The 22,691-nt window shown below is 38.7% G+C and overlaps 1 protein-coding gene across 1 annotated transcript in view; it reads right to left on the reverse strand.

Moving 5' to 3' along the window:
- Positions 1 to 440: 440 nt before the first annotated feature.
- The window catches only part of CHID1 (chitinase domain containing 1), a 120,345-nt gene continuing 98,094 nt past the window's right edge, over positions 441 to 22,691 (reverse strand). Inside the window, exons 10-12 of the mRNA XM_086472259.1 lie at positions 5,924 to 6,004; positions 2,617 to 2,659; positions 441 to 576 (exon numbers count right to left, since the gene is read on the reverse strand). Of these exons, the coding sequence (XP_086328385.1) occupies positions 478 to 576; positions 2,617 to 2,659; positions 5,924 to 6,004 (223 nt within the window). The 3' untranslated portion in view covers positions 441 to 477. The remainder of the gene's footprint in view (positions 577 to 2,616; positions 2,660 to 5,923; positions 6,005 to 22,691) is intronic.

Consider the following 22,691-nt stretch of genomic DNA (forward strand, 5'->3'; position numbering starts at 1 on the left):
CTTAACAGAAGACAGCAAGATGAAGAGGGTCCAGCAGATATTAAATTTGCTGGACATAATCTGATGGATTTATTTGTTTCCTTTGGTTATTACCAGCAATTGTTTGAGAGGACTCTGTCTTAAACTTTGATCAGATGGCATCAACTTGGCCATTTTATTTCTTGTAGAAAACATTTCAGAAAATATTTTCAACTCTGATGCCATCCCACCTATGTTGGTCTATTTCCAATGACTCTGAATCCAGGAGCTTTAAAAGAAATTTTTGCAGGGTTTTTCCTCTGAATTTTATCAGATACCAACAATCAGGTCTGTGTGGCAAATCAGAAAAGGTTCTTTATTGGGAAAAATGCAAGTTTAATACAGATATGATATAAATTACAAAAAATGTTTTAAAAATCACCTCTCCAGGATACCCAAATTAATTGAAGGTGGAATCTCAGTGAAGCAAATAAAGTCTTTCCCAGATCATCTCTTATTTTAAAGCAGGTCATAAAAATAGTCCAGGCCTTGTCCCAGTTCCCAGATGGATATTCCAGTCCCCAATTCTTTTGCAAGCTCTAAGCGCAACTGGATGGACTAAGACAGAGACACATAAAGCAATTACCGTTTAGTCAGAGACATTATACACTCCATGCTGCCATCCCTTTGTGCCATTATCAGACTTTTTCAAAACATCTATCCTTGAATCAGATACTGAAAAACCTAGTCTGTATTTCAAATTCTCTCTGGTTAGCAAGCAATCATTCAGGAAGAGACAGTTAATTGCACCAGTTAATTCAATGACCTAATAAAAGATAACCAGCTAAATAGACAAAATGCCACAGAAATAAATCAGATTTATGAACTATGCAAAGGACTGTTCTAATTTAGGCTATCATTTCACAATGTACAGAAATTCTGACTCTTCCCAGAAGTGTCTCAGGGGTAAAATAAAACTTTATCACTGAAGACAATTAGAACAACTTGTCAAATGCCATCAAGATCTCTTACCTACCCTTGCCTTCTCCCAGGACAGAGTCACAATTTTCATTACTACAATTCTATTTTAAAGAGATTCTGGAGATTAATATTTAAAAATATCCCTATTTGAGCTCCAGCCATTGATTTAGAGTTAGTTTAGCCATTAGTTTACAAGGGAAGCAATGCCACAATTCATGCTCCACACTTCTTTCAGTTCAGACAATAAAAAGAATTATTTTTCAAGCTTTACTTTCAGGTTTTCTTACTTTGACATGCAGCACTGCAATGTTTATACTGCTCACAGGAGGGATATGTCTAAAACCACTTTCCACAGAAAACAGAACAAAGCAGCAAGGTATCATTAAGAGACCCACTGGGTCTGGCATTCATGACTGCTTTTAACTAATCCTGAACCAACCAACTTTGAGCAATCTGCCAGTGATTGTAACATTAAAAAGGAGAAGCAGCACACTTGTCATGGGGTAATAAAAGTAAGTGTTCCTGACCATTCTGATAACCATTCTGTAAACCACTCTTTGATTTGCCCCAACATACTAATCTCTTAACAAGCTTGTTAAAACTGGAAGGAAAACCTGTTTCCATAAATTCACCAACCACCACAGCTGAGTATCTGTTAGAGAAGAAGCAATGAAAGAAATGTCCAGGACGGAGTGTTCTTAACCTGGTTAGTACTGACAATGGCAGGATGAAATCCTTCCACAAGGACAAAGAGAACATAGTGCAACAACATGCAGCAGGATCTATCTTTTCTCTGACAGGTTTGCAATGCAACTTTCTAACACTCTAAGACAGGCACTACTAGCAAGAGCACAGTCAGATGTGGTAATTAATATCCATATGTGATAGTAGTTCCACCAATATTAGATTAATGAAGGGAAATATTATTGTACTAATGGAGCTTCAGGTAACAATCCTGTTCAGAAAAACAGAGCCTTGGATCATTTCACACTAGTTTAACCATACAAAATGTCTCTGTTCTCCGTAAATACGATATGCTTTCACTAGAGAATCAATTCCCTTCCAATATTAAAAGCCAGCAGAGGCTTAACACACTGCCTTTAGCCTAATTTGAGAAAATCTCAAGATAGTTTCCTAGGAACTAAGGCTGCAAGTAACCATTTTATCCTGTATTCTGGTATATTACAGACTACTGTGTAGACAGAAACTGTATGTAAGGCCAAATGCTTAATTTTTCAAAACACTAAAATATGTTTCACAGAAACAGAACTGACGAAAACAGGGTGATGCACGCTGCCAGGGAGAATCAGGACCCTGTTACAGAGGAAGGCAACATGGTCAGAAGCAAAACTTCTTCAGTCTCTTGTCTGACAATCACCGTGTCTGTTAGCATATGAACTATGCACTTGAACGGATCGTCTCAGAGCACTGGTTTGCCCTGGTGGGTCTTATCTCTAGACACGGCTGATCTTCAAAGATCCCCAAACCCCATTATGCATGAGAGAGAAAAAACAATCTTCTTGTACAGGCAGCTGAAAACAAAAACTACATAAGGGTAAACTTCTTTAACAAAAGCTAAACCCAGTTCAACATTTTCTGAACTGCCTCAATAATGCAACAAGTCAAGTAAACATCTCTTTCCTCTTACAGCCCTTGACGTGAAAAAGTGGCACCTACCTTCAGTGTTGGGTAGAAGACGGCATGTTTTCCTCCTTTATTTCTGCAAAACAGGAAAATCAAATAGTCACAACAGCTTTGATAGATTCCCACAGGATTTTTAGCTGAGGTTAGAATTCAAAACCAGTTTTATTCCTTCCCACTAAAAGGAAACAAAGACAGCACTGAAGAAAACTGCCAATTTTATTTTAAAGAAGTTATTCTTACTAAAAATAAGATATGCTAGTATGTTCGGCACATGAGCATTAACACACCCGTATCAAAGACAAAGCCTACTTGCCGTTTAGTAGCTCGTATCTTTGAGATTCCTTACCCAGAGTTCATTCCACTCCGGAAGCTGAGGCACTCTGTCTCTGAAATCCAACACTTTTGCCATCAACTACCATACATTCCATACTTGCACTCTGGCTACTCTAGCCACTGAGGGCAAGGCAGTGCCAAAATCTTCTCTACTTCTCTTCCTTTGCTATTGCAGATAAGAATGTCTATGCCTGCCCCTTTTCTACTGTAGATACATACATATCACAGCACATAAATCCAAAGCAGGGTGGAAAGAAAAGCTGTTAAGAGAAGGTACTCAACAAATCTCAAAGTCAAGTATGCAACCGTGTCACTGTCCTGCAGGTATCAGTTACAGGAATACTTGTCAGAAAGGCCCTCCTGACAACATCATCCTACTTAAACAGGCTTTGACAAGGCTAGCAGCTGGGAAGTTAGAAAGTTCAAAACATGACTGTATAGAGTTGAAGACCTGCTAGAGGAGTCTTTGCAGAGCAACTGCATCGTGTCACATCTACAACAAAAATCCCTGGTTATCTAAAGGATTCCTTAAAAGGCTTCAGGATAAGGCCTTTCAAAACTTCTAAAGAACAGAGCAGAGTTTCCTAGTAACTAACACGAACTTTGGGAAGAAATCAGGTAACTTTCACAATTAAGATGAAAGTCCCAAACTTCTTTGGGCGTAACACTTTGTCCAAGAACTGGTTACAATGAAATACAATACAGGCAGAATCAGACAGGATACTTATCTACCCCATACTAGTGGCCTTTAAGGAGGACAACTCTGAAAAGATGTGAAAAGGTGACCATGAAAACAGATGATCCAAGAAGACATCTCACAGTAGAGATTGTCTGATACCATATCTAAGTAAACACACTGAGATATCTTGTTGCACCTGGATTATAAAACTGTCAGATAATAAAAGACAGTTGCGCCCTCTAAATGCGCATCTCAAAAAGATGAAGATATTCGGTTGTCAGATGCAAACTGTGAAAGATTTTCCCCAGTTCCACAAATTACTATCTTTCAGGTTAAATTAAATGCTAGCAGTATAAAATATACAGACAGGGCGAGCTACGCTCGGCATAGATACCAAGGCTGCATTTTAAACCCCTAATAAATGAGAAGGATGAGTTACAAGTGGTCCCACAGCACTACTTCACCAGTTAGGCTAGGAGGAAATGCAGAGCACATGGACAGACCAAGTAGGAATTGCTCCTAAAACCTCCCTATTTACATAAATGCCTACTTACCTGTGAAGTGCACTGGGACAGGCACTCAGAGACAACAGATTCCTCTAACTATTTGTAGCAGTAGGTCTGCTACACAAAAATGATTAGCTGTGCTTTGCTTAAAGATTCATGATTTGATTTTTTTAGCAACTGCAGACATGCAAGATTTCCAGGTGAGATGCTATACCAGTGAAGCGTATTTCAGGCCTGGCTGCCATCCCCATCCAATGTAACTGAACCTTTGCAAACCAAAAAAAAGAGTTCCCTTGAATAACCCTCCGCTGCAGCTGGCTGAACCACACACTGAGCCACACCGCTGCCTGCCAAGCACAGCGCAGCAAGTGAAGTTTAGGGTGATTTTCAGTTAGGTGTGCTTTTTGCATCACAATTCCTCCAGGAAGCCCCCGAACAAGAATGGCCAAAGCCTGGCTTTCAAAGGCCAATGAATCAGTACTACTGACCCACACGTTCTGTTTGCAAGGAGATGTTTAGGAAAGGTGTTTCAGCGGTGACTCCCAGCAGCAGGCCGTTCAAACACAGCCTGCAGATTCACTCTTTGGAGAGCAAGTTTTCAGCCAGCAGTCACTGTGTCTCCAATTGCATTAAAGATCAGCAAAACAAAGCTGCTGACTTATCCCTCTTTAATTAACACCAAAAAACTTGTAATTGTCTGGCACAAAATAATTTTGCAACAGGATACCAAAGAATTATTAACTATGAAGGAGCACAGATCCCAGCCCTTTCAAACAAACACAAAATAAATTAAAACATGGCTGACCGACAGGTAATTTATTTTTTTTTTTCCAGATATGAAACACATGTTGCTGAGAAGTCAGGAGAAAATTACAGGATGAGAGAAACCTTGAAAATTAAACTAAAAGTATAAAACTAGGACATTTTTAATTTGGGGTTTGGGTTTTTTTTTACATTTACAGGTATTTGAAACAAGAAGGTATTTTGGAAAAAACAAAGAAGTTCTGATTATTTTTTTTCTTAAAGAACCCTAAAATGTGCTTTACTCTTGTTTTCAGTGGTTTGTCTTCACATTACCAATGCACTGAGTAACACACAAGACACAGTTTTGTAGAACTAGTAGGATTTTTTTTGTATACTTTTACCGTATTTTTGTATAGTTGCATACAAAAATAGCAAATTATCAATGAGGCTTAATAACATCTGCTGTTTTTTTTTTTTTAAATCTTTTTTAAATGGATTTTTCCTAGCATCAGGAATCCTCTTGTCATTTGATGATGAAAAAGGCAGGACAAAATTACTACCCTTTCCCTTCACGCTCTCAGTCCCTTAAAAAACTTTACCTGGAAGTCACGGGATACTACTACACTCCTCTACAGTCCAGGCCATCTAGCGCAAGTCTGTTGCTTGACCAATCTTACCACTAGGACTTGTAAACCAGGCTCTTGTACCACAGATTTTTCTCCAAATTATTTTTGGCTCAGTTATTGGTAATCACCCAACAGCTCACAGAACTAATCTCCGACCCTCTGATTAACTGACACTCAGCAGATAACTTTGATGGAGAGCTTCTAAAGATGTGAGTCATCACACTTCTCTTCTAAACAGTTTTATCTTATGTTATTTCATTAATCCTCCTCCGATTTACTTCTCTCGCCTGAGGCACTCTTTCATGCTGCAGTTCAGTGCTGACACACAGATCACAAACAGCAGAATTTCCATGTGCTGAATGCAGCTGCATACTATCTAACTGGTAATTCATTGTATACTGGGCCATGCCCAAAAATATTTGCAGAATGGTAAGTTAATAAATGTAACTCACTTTTTGTATTCAAAGTAGTGTTCAGCAATGTGTTCATCCCAGACAATTTTTGGCTTGTGCTCCTTCAAGGTTTCAATATACCTACAAATTAAAAACATAGATACAGAATTAACTTTTCTAAAAAGCAGTTACGAAATTACATTGCAGAAATTTCTGAAAAAGCAGTTCTACCATGTTTAGACATTCCACACCATATCAAAAACATGTTCTTGCTGCAAATTAATTTACTCAGCCACTTTACAATTCGCCATGTTCACATTTTTAGGCTTTTTTTTTTTTTAAAGCAGTGAATTAATTAACCTTTGTCAATTGACAAATCTATAAAGGCACATGAAGGCAGTGCTTCAATATTTCTATAGTCTTATTCATATATGCCAAAACACAGGAACTGAAATAATCCCTAGGCTGTACCTAATTGTGTCCTCCAAGGCTAATCAATGCAATTCTTAATTATGAGTCACTATTAAGTGATCAGAAAAGTTCTTCCATAAAAGGGGCTTAGTTAATCTTCTAAAAATTAGTTTTAAAAGAGCATTTTTTTTTTTTCAAGAAAAAGTTACTGCTAAGTAACTCTGCATATGAATTTTCTCCACCACTAGCTTCTTGGCATTATTCTCTTGCATGGACATTTTGAACATGGAATGACGTACCTCATACCTACTTGACACAAAGTGAGGACAGAACAGTACTTGTACCCAAAAAACAGCACAGGGAGCTGGTGTGGAATAGTTAGTATGCTGTAAATTCGTGTTCTTGGTTAGCTCACAGTACTGTCTCTGTGCAGAGATAGTGTCTCCTTGTGTCTGCATTTCTGACTGCCCCACCAAAACAAAGCTGCTTGCTGCCTCATGTAAGAAGACCAGAAGATGGCAAACTACTGCCAATGATAGAGGCCACATGGGTGTCACAGCAATAGGAGAAGTCTCCATCACACATTCCTCTGACTCTTCTGCATGTTTTTAACCTGCATCTTTGGCCAGCAAGAAGGACAAACTTAACTCTGCTGACAAACTTCCAGACTAAACATCAGGGCGATTATCTGGCCGCAGGCCAAGCACCATCAGTTTCTTTTTTTCCTTGAGGACTGTATTGGGAATTTGAACTCCAAGTCCCATTATCAGTACTCTATCTTTATAACAGGATTTGTATATAAATCCTATAACAGGATTTGCATCAAGAAATTTGCCTTCAAATCATCTTATTTTTAAATAAGAAATTTCCATCTCCCATGTAAAAGATATTATAACTGATTTCCATCAGTCACTATCCTGACTCCATCAGTGCTGAAATTCCACCTCACTATATACTTTAAAAAAAAAGAGAAAAAATGTGTATTTCTCAGTTTGAAAAAGATTAATTCTCTCCTCCAGTATTATTCTAAATGCAATTACAACATTCAGCATTGGAGGGAACATCCTCTCTTTTGCTGTGGCTTACTCACTCATACATCGGTAAACTGTTGCCTACTACTAGCAATTTTAGAAAAGATTTTAATTTTGTATTGCGGTCCGGTGAACCCGAGCCAGGTGTGCTAGTTAAGTACCTACAGAAGCAAACACGTGGTAGCAGCAATTGCACTCTTCCTCAATACTCACACGCTCTGGAACAGCGCACCTTTTCAAAGAATGCAAGTTAAACCTTGGAACCTGCCCATCCCTTTTTAAGACACACAAAATTTGTAGTTACCCCACTAGAGAAACATGCAGAGAGACCTACTTTTGTATATTTAACAGGATATTAAGGATAGCTTTTAACACTTTGCCCCATTCCAGAATGGAGACTTCAGTAATGACATGAGACAACGCTCCTATAGAACATGGGACCAAGATGTTACAGGCCAGAAAACAGGTATTACCAGCCAATACATCCTGGCACGCAGTTTTATTCCTGAATGTATGACTTTAGATGGGAAATCCTCATTTCGCTTGCTAAAAATCCCAACACAATTAAAGAGCGTTCAACATACATTTGAACAAGCTTTAAAATTAGGAATGTAACTTGAAACCATTATTATAGGCCATTATATATAAGGTTTATTATTATTTTAAAGGTGTTCAGGCATGCATCACATTTAATGAGAACCCATCCTGACCAGGCACACAGAATTTATTTCCCTTTCTCCTGCCTCTAGGCATTTATCACCATGGTATGTAGAGCAAAAATGAACAAGCTCACCTTCAATTCACATCTATGGGGGTAAGACTAGCTCCAAGCTTGAGCTGGGGAAAAAGAAACACTAGGCCCAAAATTGTCACTGCTATCCATTAATTTGGGGAGACCTACTTGAAACGTATTAACTTTGTTTTTATGTTGTCTCTATTAAGGACAACAAAAATTCAAAGCACAATGTTCAAAACAGTAAGTTCCCATTTACTTCAATTGCAGCTGTGTACTCAATGCCTCTGAAAGTCAAGTTTTGTCTTTTTCAACCAGACAACAAGGTTGCTGTGAGGAGTCCAGAAGAGATGAGCACCACACCAGAGCTGTGCCACAGAGGCTTTCTACTGCCCTAACCTGGGAACAATCCATTCCATCCCTGTAGTCGTCTGCCTCAGTCACTATTCATTTTCTTGCAGTAAACCATACAGGAGCTTTACAGGCAGCATCTCCCAGACACGCCGCATCTCCTGTTATCTCAGTGCTAGCCTACTGCGGGCACTGTAAGCAGATGGATTCCTGTGCAAAACTGCAGCACCTATATCACAACACACTTGTCTGACTCAATCGAGTGCCTACCCAGGCACTCTGAACATATTACCTGCTAGCTGAGGCACTGCTTGACTCAACAAATACTTGATACACAGTTATTAAAACAAAAAAATAAAAAGAGAAAATTTCCATCGCACTGAACCAGACAAGCATGGGATATCCGTACACCTGGGGTACAAGAGATCGAGATTCATTTCCAGGTTCTCAAAGAGGAAAAGGGATGGGCAAGGAGCTCATCACAGCCAGCCTTCCTTCTTTCCACCTCTCTTCTTTCGACTCATATTTACTGCTATTTTTCTCTCCTCTCTTTCTAATTTATCCCTCTTTCTACTGCCACTGTCCCATTCACATCTGCTTTTATAGTGCTACCCAGACTAATTTATTTGCTTCCTCATCCATCAGCTCCTAACTTACTAGCTTTCTGCTTTTACCAAGCTGCCTCAGCAGTTAAGATTACGATAAACACTAAAAACTCAGCTTCACTGCATGCCCTACATACTTCCTGGGAAGTTTGTGACCATTTGCAGAGAAAGGCATGCTGTTTCTCTGGTCCTAGACTGAAACGAGGTCAGCATGGACAACATATCTGGAGTGTTGATGCCAGTCTCTAATTGCCAATGCAGCATGTATAAATTATAAATTTGCATGGATTCTCAGGAACCGTAACAAAAGGCAGATGTCATCTGCATGTCCAGCTTGCCAATACTTGTTATTAAACAGAGAACTGCCATTCTTGCTCGTTTAAATAGGCCTTAAATAGACCCAAAGCAATGCTTTTGTTCCTCAGAGCATTCCTTCTTGATAACCACTGAGCAGCTAAACTACCAGTCACAACTGGGATCAGAAAGTTTAGAAGTTAATACCTGGTAAAAACATGGCCACATCACGCAAGTGTGTTTGGAAACTATTTTAGTCTGCCTGCAACCCTTCATACAAGACTTCAAATCTGCAGTGTTTTACTGCAATTTACTGCATACCTCTGTCAAAAAGGCCACTTCTTGGTCAACAGACACCAACTGTTATTATTATGACTCTGATACTCCTAGTTACAAACCCACTGGGCAGGGCTGGACTAAAACAAGCATTCCCTTCCGCAGAGTAAATGAGAAGCCAAAACAGACATATTATGGATTACCTATAAAGATACTAGTCCTGCCAAAGATGGTATCTATGAACAACACTAATATGGCTACACCTACACACTACTGCACTTCTCTGCACATTCAACTAATAAATAAAGGATCCAGAAGAAAGGTTCTCAGGATTTATGGCTGGCATTCCTTTTCCAAGACACTTTTCTTCCAAAACATGAAAAATGGTATAGCACTGCCATATGTTAAGGTAACAACATATCTACATAAATATAGTCCCCCTGATGAAGGTATTTATCTTCATGGATAATGCTTTTTCACCAAGAACATAAAGAAACAAGTCTCTGGTATATCTTTTGCCACAAGAATATACATTCTATGAAAATCTATTGCTTCATATATAATTTTTAGACTTGGATTTACTTACAAAGGTTAACTTTTTTAATCCTCTTGTGCTTTGCTTTACTAGTCCTGAGTTGCTCTTCAAGAAAAAAGCTTTAGTGCAAAGGAAACCAACCACTAGTGAGCATACATCCCATTTTGATGCTCTTTTCTAACCCTCCACATTTTCTCCTCATGTCTCATGTGAATGAAACTTTGACTAGAACCAACAGGACTCTAATCAGACGGAAGGTTCATTTGCTCCTGCTTCAGCAAACTGAGCTTATCTTCTTCTATAGCAAACTTGAGTGATTCAGTCAAACAATAAAAAATACAGTTCAGCTTGAAAATCTCTACCGCACATTTTCTTTTCAGTCTGATTCAGTTACAATAGACTTAAATTAGTTATTAAACCCTAAACCTACCAGGAATTGCATCCCCATAACTGACCATCACAGTGCCTATGCATGGCAACAGCTGTTTTAGACTCCACTAGACAGTGTCTATCTTCTGCCTTTTCAGGGAGCCGTAAGAGAAATCACAAAAAGGACTGTATGCTAAAGCCTAAGAGTTTAGATTTCTGATGCAAACCAAATATATCCTCCCCCTCTACTCTGTCTTGGTGAGGCCTGTTTCCAGTTCTGGGCTCCCCAGTTCAAGACAGACAAGGAGCTACTGAAGAAAGGCCAGCGGAGGGCTATGAAGATGATGAGGGAACTGGAGCATCTCTCCTACGAGGAAAGGCTGATAGACCTGGGGCTCTTTAGCCTGGAGAACAGAAGGCTGAAAGGGGACCTTATCAATGTCTATAATTATCTAAAGGGTGGGAGTCAAGAGGATGGAGCCAGGCTCTTCTCAGTGGTGCCCAGCGACAGGGCAAGGGGCAATGGACACAAACTGGAGCACAGGAAGTTCCACCTGAATGTGAGGAAAAACTTCTTTACATTGAGGGTGACAGAGCCCTGGAACAGGCTGCCCAGGGAGGTTGTGGAGTCTCCTTCCCTGGAGATATTCAAAGCCACCTGGATGTGACCTGCTGTAGGTGAACCTGCTTTAGCAGGGGGTTTGACTAGATGGTCTCCAGAGGTCCCTTCCAACCCTCACTGTTCTGTGATTCTGTGATACAGAATACCTCCAAAACAGCTTTCATGTAGCACACCTAAGGGCACTCCCTATATCTTGGCACATATCTTCCAAACAGTACTGGTCAGTCTCCCCACTGCTCTCTGTAGGACACGATGTGAAAGAGCATTTGTTTCGAAACAAGATTTTTCAGAAAGGATATATATTTTTATACATATAATCGGTAAGGCAAACCTCCTTTTATTTAATGTCTAATTTCAACTACCACAACACTTTCCAATTTTAGCTGTTTAGGCTTCTCTTAAACTGTTTCCTTTTTGGTGGGAGAAAATGCCAAGAAACAATATAATCTAGAGACATTTTTAAACTTTAAATTTAGAAGGTTTTAAAACTGAGATGCTTTTTAGAAGATCATTTCTAAAGAACAGTGGCAAAATCGCTGAATATACTACAAGCTACTAAATAATTCAACCATGAAACTAACAGTTTTGATAAAGGATGCCTTCAAATAGTAATAAATGAAAACACAAAAGGAAGAAAATTTGAAAAAGGAAAAAGATTACCTAGAGATTCTGAGTTCTCTCTCACTAGATCCCTACATTTACAGCTTGCAAAAGTCAGAGATGCCTTGCAACGTAACAATTTTTAGATACTAGCCTTTAAAATACTTTTGTGAGTATGCACACATTTATGAAAAGCCTAGCTACAGAGTCACTAATAGCATAATATAATATAAATGTGTGTGTGTGCATATATATATATATATAGCATTATATAGCGTGCAGTAATAAAGTTTGGTAATAGACTGAACAATGAAGTAAGCATTCAACACAGTGGTCCCATCAGGATCACTTAAATACCTTTTTACTCATCTCCTCTCACCATTCAATACTCCATAACACCATATTTACAATATATAAGTATAAACTTCCAACTTTGAAAGGTGGTAAAGTTGTATATCACTATATACCTTTCTTGCACATTAAAGAATCTGAATTTTATTAACACAAATCCCACAAACCTTTCAGAAGCAAATAGGTTATCCATGAAAAAGACAGCTAGTACGTATCTTCTACAGAATCAAATGAATATGCTAACTAACACTAAAACAGATTTTACTCTGAGGATTTATGCATTTGAGTGGAGTGGAGAGCACACGCTAGAAGCCTTATTTATTCTGTCTGCAGGGTATGTTATTCAAAACCAGTTCTGTTAAGGTGTTTAGATTATTTCATGGAAAACAACTGAAAACCAAATATAGTTTGCAGACAGACACCAATCTGTGGACTTTCATTACTGCGGGGTGTCTTGGGTAAAGCCATTAAAGTATCCAAGTAGCAGCCTAGAGAGGAAAAATCTATAAGCAAGTGTCATCTTTCGCTATTAGCTTCCCTCTGTTGTTGCCTGCGCCTTTGCTCTGTCAGTTTTAAAACGCAGTAACAGTATTTTTACTATTTGAATAGTAACAGGTTTCCAAAAGAGTAGTTTCTCTGTGGGTATATCACTTTCAGTAATGTTTATAAAGTCATTCTCACCGATTTCTCCACAATACTTCATCGCTGACTTGACAGATGACACTTTCTGTGCTTCCCCAGCAACCTCACACAAACCTGCTGACCTTCCACCTTCTGCCATGATGCACAAGCCAAGCCATAATGCACCAGCCCAATGAAAATAATCAGAACCTCAGCAACATTTCTACTGTTACTCTGGGCTCTTCAAAAGTGCATCTTGTTTAGCATTCTCCAAGTAATTTAGAAATAATAATACTTTGGTGGACACAACTGTAGAGAGGCAGCCAAGAATTCCTATTTTGTAGAGCTCTGGAAACACAGGAGAGAATGCCAAGCTTTTCAGAAGCGTCCTCTTCTTGCTCTTATCTCAGGGAAACAACGAGCATTAAAACCTTTCAGTGCCTTACTACAGCTACAGAAGAAAGCACAAACATCACAGCATTTCTATGTGCGCAGGTTTACATGTTAACAGTGCCCCTTACTCTCATTTAACTTCACAGAGTTTATAAAGAAAAAGCCCTGTCTGAGAGCGCATGCTATGGTGTGCTGGCACATTACCCTAGGGAACTGCGACTACAGGTGAAAGCACTCGGAGTGCACACTAACTTTTCTCTATATAACCAAAACGGTGGTTCTTTACAGAAAAAGAAAACAAAATTACAGTTAGAAATTGATCAAAGAATACAAGTAATCGCACATAGGGAAGAAGAAGGTGAGAACAGTTATATATTTAAGGTTTTGGCTCAAACTGACAGATATGGTAGGAACATATGGAAATCTCCTTAAAGAAAGCAAGATCTCTATTTCTAAGCCAGAAAATATTTCTTAGATGATGGAGACATAACTAGATTGAGGCAGAAGGTTTGCATATCTGTCTGTACACCTTCAATAACACACTGCTGTTCAGCAGCTCCATTTTATTTTGCAACGATACAGATTCTTGTTGTTGATGTTTGTTGTTCTATTTTTCAAGACACCTGGGGCTACAAAATGTGATATTTTTTTTCCCAAGTGCAAATTATTTATGATAACAACTGTTTACTAAGTTGCTTTTTGTTCATATGCATCAACTTTGCATATTTTCTAGCAGAAATCTTTGTTGTTCTGGACCACTGCCAAGTCTCAACTTTCTAGCTAAATTATCAGGCAATCTTTTTGCTTGTATTTGTTCAGTTAGACACAGATTTTTCTTTCTGATTTATCCAATCTAACACATGGCAGGTCACTATTTATAGCGGAGTTTGGTTTTGGCAGCTTTTGCTGTCTTGTAAGAATGAGTTTGTCGCCATTAAAAGCCTGCTGTATCATCTGGACTTCTCTTTCTGCTCCGGCCAAAGGGCACTCCCCTGTCTGGCAGAAGAAGGTTAATGACAGAATAGTTTACTGTGCTAGAACAGAAAGCAGGATTCAGACAAGCTCACAGAAACAAAAAACCAACCCACAAGAAAACTGAATGAAATAAAGCATACTGTTACAGACTAGCTCAGGTAACTAGTCTATTTAGTCATACTAAAAAATGTTTAGTTTGACTATGAGCTAGAGGCTAGGGGTTCCACAGGCAAAGAATTGGTTTTTTAATATTTTTTTAAATGAACTCCATATATCAGTCAATTCAACATCCTTGATAAAAAGGTACCTTCATTTGGTCTTGATTGCCTTTGCATACACTTTAAAAACCATGACTATTCAATAAAAATGTGACGTTGTCTTTGCTATTCATCACAGAATTAATACCAAGTAGGCATGCTACTGGGCAAAGAGAGAGTAACAATATTCTCCCTCAAATTAGAAAACAGGTCACCTCAAGGTTACCAGTTTTGTGGACACGCTTCAGTTATGAGCTATACCTGACAGAGATCTCCCTATCTGCTCACCTCTAAGCAGGAATCTTCCTCCTTCTCCTCCTCCCAGTTTTATGTTGAAATTAAGTAGAAAAGAGAAAAAACAGCAGACGCGTAAAACAGTCTAATAGAAATCATTTAATAATTTAAAAGTTGATATGAAGTGGATCTTCCCCTCTCTCACACTTCTTATTTCATAATTAAAAATGTTTTCATTAGTCATCACAACTGTCTCTGCTATACATCAGGGACAACTTGAAAGCCTTGTTTAAAGGAGATTGTCAGACTACACTTTGCATCTCTAAAATGTAAGCACACTGTGAAAACAAACTGATTTTCCTTCAAATTCATACCATCCACCATCACCAAGACAAACCATAGATATATTAAATCTAATAGAAAACCTACAGGACACATTAATGACCATCACCCCTAAAAATAATAACAAAAACCTTTTCCTCAATTATTAAAAAACATTGCACCGCAGAGGTTCATTGGTCCACATGGCTTGATAAAACCACCCTTATTTACACAAACACACTTAGGGCACTGCCGGCTGCCTCTGCTTTGTATTGTCAAAATCCTATACTACTGCTTTTTTTTACTAGGGTGGAAAGCGGCGGTTCACATGTTCGATTGTACCAGCCCAATGCAGTTATTCCTAGCAGGGCCGATCAAAAGCCAGGTGCTGTTGTGTGAGGCATTTGACATCTGCACGCATGCAAATTGTCCTAAATAGAGCTGAAAACATTGTTACCTTGGTAATGAAAAGACAATTTCAACAGAACATATAGAGCTGTCAACAGCAGTTCTTATTATACCACTGTATGTCAAATCATATAATCTGCACTTAGTTACGAAAATACTGTGATAATTTTACACTTCACTTTAAAATCAATGTAATGTTTCAACTATTCATTATGATACTAGGAAAAAGTAGAATATCTCATTTTTACTAATTCTAGTCACAAAAGTATTAAGGTAAAAAAAGTATGAAGGAGAATACTCAGTAGAAAAGACTTTGTCAATAAAGTACCTAACATTTTTACTGGATGTAAAATTTAAGCACAACTTCCTCATTGTTAAAAAAAAAAAAAAAAGAGAAAAATCACAGCTTGCTTACCTTTTTTATTTTTAAATCACTTGCCTCATTAGGTTTCTGTATAGATAGATACCTGGGGTTTCTTTACTTTTCCCTCTCTGGATAGGATTTGTAATCCAGATTTTTTGTGGCATATGGAAAAAAAAGGAGAGAATGTGGAGGTCTGTATCAAACCAAAAATCTTTCGATGCCTCCATGTAGTCATCGATAACTGCACCGGGAAAATAACTCTCTTTTCAGGACAAGCCTCAGACTATCAATGTTTTTTCAGAATGATTATACCAGAAGATGCTATAGAGCAATACCAGAATTTGCTCTGAGCAGTGAAAGCATTGCTTACTCTTACCATACTAAGGTAGTTTCCACCATAATCCATGAGAAGAATCATCTCAACATCAAAGATTTTAGCATATGAATTTCCACTAGAGGCTAGGATTAGTAAATGAAAGGTTAAATAAATTATATTGGATAATAATTGTGCTATCAACATTAAATATACATCATGTATAAGTTATGTAACAAGCATGTAGTATGTGGAAAAGCAGCAGCTTAGTCACAGAAATGTTAGCCTTACAGAATTCTGAAATACTTTAAAGTACTGCCAGGCTTCTTCATCTAAAGGAGAACTGAAAACATGCATTGTTGAGAAGCCAACAGGTGATTCTTTCCTCAGTGAGAGTCAAACCAAAACACTGACATTACTGCAGCTGAATGTCCATCCTTCGCAGAAGATACACAGGTCCTAATGATTTCTTACAAGGTGATGTATCATGACGTAACATGTAACAGTCCTTCCTAGACCTTACAGCATAAAAGCTTAAACTCTACTCCAGCTCACTCAGTAATTTGGGTTACTACAGAATCTGAGACAAGACATAGTCTCTCTGCTTAAAACTACTTCTCAACATGATGAAAACTAATGCTTGTTTATCCCTACAGGCCTGTTTCAAGAATGAGCAGGTTCATCCTAAAACAAACAAATTTTGAAGATAAAACTGCTAGTTTAAGGGTACATTTTCTGAAATGCCTAAGTAATCTTCAGTTGAGGCTGAAGAGTTTTCAAGTACAATACTGTGCTCCATTCTTCCAAGAACTGACATAATAGGCAAAGTATATGACAAAGTGAGGCTGTGTATCTTTGGATGTGAGGCTGACAAAGTTCAGGTACACTAATGTATCTCTGTGCAGCTTCAGCTGTAAAGAACTAAAACTATGCTAGATCTGTTGCATGTCAGGTTGGGTTTGCTGGGATTTTTACACAAATCATAAAACCTTTCCAGACTTTCCTCTTGCTCAAAATACACAAATCAGCTATATTCATACCATGCTACACAGATTAACTACAAAAACTGTGTTATACCTGATTCGGAGCCTGGTCAGATTCAGACGATCTTAATTCCGTGTACAGAAGATGAAATTTGATACATTACAGCTACGAAAATGAAGTTGAGTGCGCAGTCACCCACCTATTTCGATATCCTTAATTCTTCCATGCCTACTTAATTTAAAAATGTAGATATAAAAAAAAAAATAAATCACATTTTCTTTTCCATCCTTGCCAAAAAAGGTCAGACAATCTTAACGCCAGTGAATATCACTGCTAACTCTTCCCGTTGCTTGCATCTCTCTCCAACCATTCCTGAATTAAAACCATCCCAATACAAATGCAAGGTCAACAGGAACATCACTCACCAGATTTAACAACTACAAAAGCCAGCAGGAACATCCTTCCCTCACCCTGTGTCAGGAAAGGAGCAGCGCAGTTCTTCCAAGACCCCACCCCAGCCCTCCCTGACCTGGGTCTGGGGTACTGGAGGTCAACAGGAGGGCACGGTTACGGAAAGGTTACACTCGGTAGCAAAAAAGAATGAAAGGGAACATACGTTGGGTGCTGGCAGCAGAAGGCACCAAGGCTGGGAGAAGGATCCTGTGATCTGCTAGCAGCAGAGCTCCCCGATGACATTCTTCAGTCAAACAGAGCACAAAACTTGCAGGCTGCAGGACTCTGGGTATGTAAAACTGACCCAGGTCAGCAACAGCCTGAGGAAATGCTGGCTCTGTTCTCTCTCCAGAAACAGGAGTAGTTTAGGCCAGACAGAAGCAGTGCTGCCTTCAAGGAACCAGAACTTCAGGTGATGAACAAAACTAACTACAAGTAGTGGTCTTCACAAGGTGCTGAGAACAAGACACAGAAATAGATCTCCATTCCAAGTAGTCCCAGAAGAGCGTTCAGATTCCTTAGCTGACAATCCTGTCAGGCCTACCATTTCCACAACCAGTATCTTGGCCTGCTCCTCCCTGGCCTCATGACCAGTGGGTTTTCAGTAAAACATGACCTGTGAAAGCAAAGCTGATACAAAATGTGAAACCATAAAAGTGACCCAGTTGTTGAACAGCCCCCTCCCTTCAAAGCAGTGGGAATATCCATACCCCTCAACCTCTTGAAGGCAGCCTCTGCTACCGTGGCCCTGCATTTCAGCATATAAGATATGCTTCGTCCTTAAACTACAGGAAGGACAGTCCAAGAAGCAAGAAGGCAGTGTTCATCACTGCCTTGTGCAGCTCTGCTGCAGACCCTTGAGATCCCAAGCATTCTGCTGAATCCAACAAATCAAATGCCTTTGAGAATGGTCTTAATGTCAGCCCAACAAACAAATTCACAGTATTATTTCCTCCATCCGGGACGCTGCCATACTCCCAGCTTCAGAGCCCTAGGACTGTAATTTTCAATGCTGCTGCAACAAATGAGGACAAAATATCCACCACTTACTCGTACCTATTTCTGTTCTCTTGAAAAGTATTTAGTAAATGCTTTCAAAATGCAAGAATACTTCTTAAAATAATGGCATTTAAGTAATTCCTTCCAAAAAAATCAATTCCATAAGAGCAATAGTGATGAATTATCTAAAACAAGCTATGAAATTACAAAAATTGCTCAAGCATTACAGATCTTACTGTGCTGCTCTAGTTTGCTGATAAATGTTACCCATGGTCTCTTCAAACTAATGCATTCGAAACCTATTTCAAGTTATGTTCCTAAACAGAAGCATATCTTAGTATTCTCTGAGGTAGCAAAGACCAAAACCCAGCAAGTTTTGCTCTTACATCTGAGGTTAACCTGCCAAATCCTCATTGCTGATAAATCTGATTCAAACAGGACTTCCAGGTTATCACACATAGTTTTTGAAAATTTTCAGGGTTCTTTTGTTCCAATTTTTACTTTAATTAGCTGGCATGTCAATTAAATTTTGGTATTTCAACCTAGCTCTCACAAAGCAGAAATACGTTTCAAAGCTACTCCATGTCTTTTAATTATCACCTGTCACGTCTCAAGCTCAACCTCTGAAGACCTGAACACCAAACACTTCCTATAAGATAAAAGAAACACAGTTCAGGGATAGTGTTTTGGCATGAAGTAGTTACAGATGTGCAGCAATAAATTGAAATGATCAAGCGCAATACAGCTGATAGTTTTACCTGCATGTGAAAGAAATCATAAACTTAATCCCTGACTGGGAGGGCTGTAACTAAAGAAGGCAACTACACTAAAGGAAAATCTATGGCAGAGCAGTAAACTCTACAAACCTCCAGTGCCCTACGAAGCTATGAACTACATATGCTTTTCCATCTTTTGGGACCAAGCTAAGTGAAGAATGAAGACCATTTCTGCTGAATTTCAAGTTAATTTTTCATACTAGGCAGAGGGATTTTTCTCTTTTCAATTGACCATATTTTAGTCACAGTTATATAGATTTATTCTGGATTTACACCAAGAGAACCCATGCAAGACTTTCAGCCTTTGTTTTTTGAAAAGATAGAATGATGACAAATTCATGCAAATGACTATTAATCTTTCACAAATAATGCAAATCTCAGGGGGTTAGTACATTTTTATCACGCTTTAGAATAATCTGGATGTTATATAATTCCTCCATTTTTGGCATGACTTGAATTGAAGATGGGCTATGAAGTAATAAACTACATTTTATCCAATGAGAATGGAGATTTACGCCCTTTTAAGAAACTATCTTCATCAGGACAGTTAAGTAAATACTTGAAAACATGGATTTTGATATTTAGTTAAACTAATACATATTCATGCAGTAGTGTTCAGTTTTAAAGAAAAGACACTTTTCATCATGAAAAAACAGCAGAACAACTTCCGTATCTTTGCTGTAACTCCAACAAATATTTGTTTATTTTTATCTGTTTAGTTTTTGCTGAACAAATACATCTGTGCCAGCTGCTCAAACTTGTTAAGACTATATTTGAAAGCAAAACCCAATATGCATATATTTATTCAAAATGACTTCCAAAAGAACTTTTACTTAAATCAAATGGCAACACTTGGAGTGCAAATCAAGGGACAAAATGACGGCCATCACATTTTTCTGGAATTTCAAAATGCAACACTATTTTACCTCTAACAGGTAATTTCATTTTTAATCTTTAAATTCAACAGCACTACTTCTTGCATTAACCATAACTACGGCCCTCTACCAGGTACACAAAGGATCTTTGGTTTGCTGAAGAAATTGTTAATTTAGTGTAAAGGGAAATTATACTCATAGCATATGCGGGATCTCTGCACGTTCTAAAATTTTGTTAACAGCTGGGGAAATTAGAAAATAAATCCTTTTACTGTGTTTGAATGATGTAAGTTTGCTTTTTGCAATTATTTGAGCAAATTCAGACAGTAAGTGTTCACAGTTTATCCTAGCACACTGCTAAAGGTATAGCTGTAGGGCATTTATGTATCTGAAGCGGTTCCATATGCAAATATATTAAATTGCAACAACACTATCAAAATGCCATCACTTTGCGTTCCCTACACAAGTCATCCAACACACTCAGTAATCACCAGTACAGCTTTGTAATTAATAGAAGAATGTCCTTTAAACACTTACTAGTTGTAAATCTAAACAAGTTAAATATAAACAAACACTATGATATGCACGTAACAGAAGGCAAATCCAGAAAGGCCAAAGCAAAATTAAAAAGCAAAAAATCCTGCAAGGCATCAATTACTAAAAGCATAGTAGAAGAGAGACTGATACAACGTGGAATGAAGAAACAATGTCTTTTTTTTTTTTTTTAAAGAAAGCACAACTCAAACATCTGTTGGGAGAAAAATCTTATAATTTTGCTTTTTCTTCTGATTTCATCAGTGAACATTGCTTTTTTCCAAGGCTCAAGTAAAGCATTTGATTGTTTCCATTAAAAAAAAAAAACAGATTCTATTGAATTAAGTCCGGAAAGCTACTGAATAGGTTCATTGCAACAAATAAGTCAACTTTTCTACCTTAAGGCAAGCCTGAGGGGAGGAGTAAAACTTTATTTTTCATTGCAAAGAGCCATTTCAAAACCATATGGCAGAGGTGCCATGTGGGAATAACTCCCTGAGCCCCATATACCTAATTATCACAAGCTCCTGCTACAGTCCTATGCACAGAGATGAGGTATGAACGACCTTGTTAAGTAAAGAAAACATAAAAAGAAGATGATAGCAAAGCTAGAAGATGAAGAGAAACAGATGGGACTGTCAACTGCAAAACTGCAAAGCCCTGCAATGCAAGAACATGAATAACATGGAGAACAGGGCTTGGATTAGATGAAAAAGTTCCAACTGCAATCACTGAAAGACCAGCTGACCTACGTTTGGGATTGGTAAGGCTTTTGCTGGGTATTATTTTAATTGTGCTTACTTTTACATAAGGTGGAGGCCTGTAATCTGTTCCTCTTTCATTTTCTGTTGTAGCTATTGCAATAAACCTCAGTATTGCTTTACACACATCGTGGTCTACAATATAACCATTGCACCACTTCAGGAGCTCTTTTATTTCAATCCCCCTCAGGATGACATAGTTTTCTCTTTATGCAAAGAACTATTACTGCTGAATGATGGATTCTGTACTCGGCATCAAAAAATGGCTGGTGAAACAAATCCAGAAGTCCTGAAGAGAAATAAAAATTAACTCCTCAGACCATGAAAAAAAATGCAGGTTCTTGGTTTTTCAGTAAGCTCTGACTCCATAACTGTGATTGGTTGAACTAGTTTTTCTGATCGATTTTGGTGCTTACTGACTTGAAATCCCAAATATCATGTTGTGAGCAAAGCTCTACATTTGTGGATTATGATGACTGCTGTCTTTGATCAAATGGCCAGCAAGCTTCCATGTAGAGGACCAAACCAGGAGGAAAACCAAAAGAAACTGCACCAACACACAACTCACAGCCAAAATATAGAGACACACACTGAAAATCACAGGATCATAGGATGGTTTGGGTTAGAAAGGACCTTAAAGATCAACTAGTTCCACCTCCCTGCCATGGGCAGGGACACCTCCCACCCCACCCAGCCCGGCCTTGAGCACTGCCAGGGAGGGGGAACCCACAGCTTCTCTGGGCAGCCTGTGCCAGTGTCTCACCACCCTCACAGGAAGAATTTCTTCCCAATATCGAATCTAAATCTCCCCTCTTTCAGTTTGAAACTCTTATCCCTTGTCCTATCACTACACTCCCTGATCAAGAGTCCCTCCCCACCTTTCCTGTAGCCCCCTTTCAGCACTGAAGGCCGCTATAAGGTCTCCCCAAAGCCTTCTCTTCTCCAGGCTGAACAACCCCAACTCTCTCAGCCTGTCCTCACAGGGGAGCTGCTCCAGCCCCTTGATCACCTTCGTGGCCTCCTCTGGACCTACTCAAGCAGGTCCATGTCTTTTCTATGCTAGGGGCCCCAGAGCTGAACGCATTTAGGCCATTTGCCTATGCTGGCATCACAGCAGGGAAGGTCTAGATACATCATACATGTTACAGGTTTCTTAAACTGACAGGACAAAGGGAAAACAATGAGTGGAGCCAAGAGCTGATTTTTATCCATGAATGTTTCTGAGCAAGCAACAGCGATCCAAATATGCTGGATACTTTTTTGGATCCTGGGGAATGAAGAGACAGATTATTAGAACTATTAATTTACATTCACAAAATATATTCCAATTACAAGTAGTTTCTCACCCTTTCTGGCCCCATAGCCATTGCAAGAACCTCTTT

The sequence above is a fragment of the Leptosomus discolor genome, chromosome 12, assembly GCF_034619465.1.
Source record: "Leptosomus discolor isolate bLepDis1 chromosome 12, bLepDis1.hap2, whole genome shotgun sequence".
In the NCBI taxonomy this organism is placed as follows: Eukaryota; Metazoa; Chordata; class Aves; order Leptosomiformes; family Leptosomidae; genus Leptosomus; species Leptosomus discolor.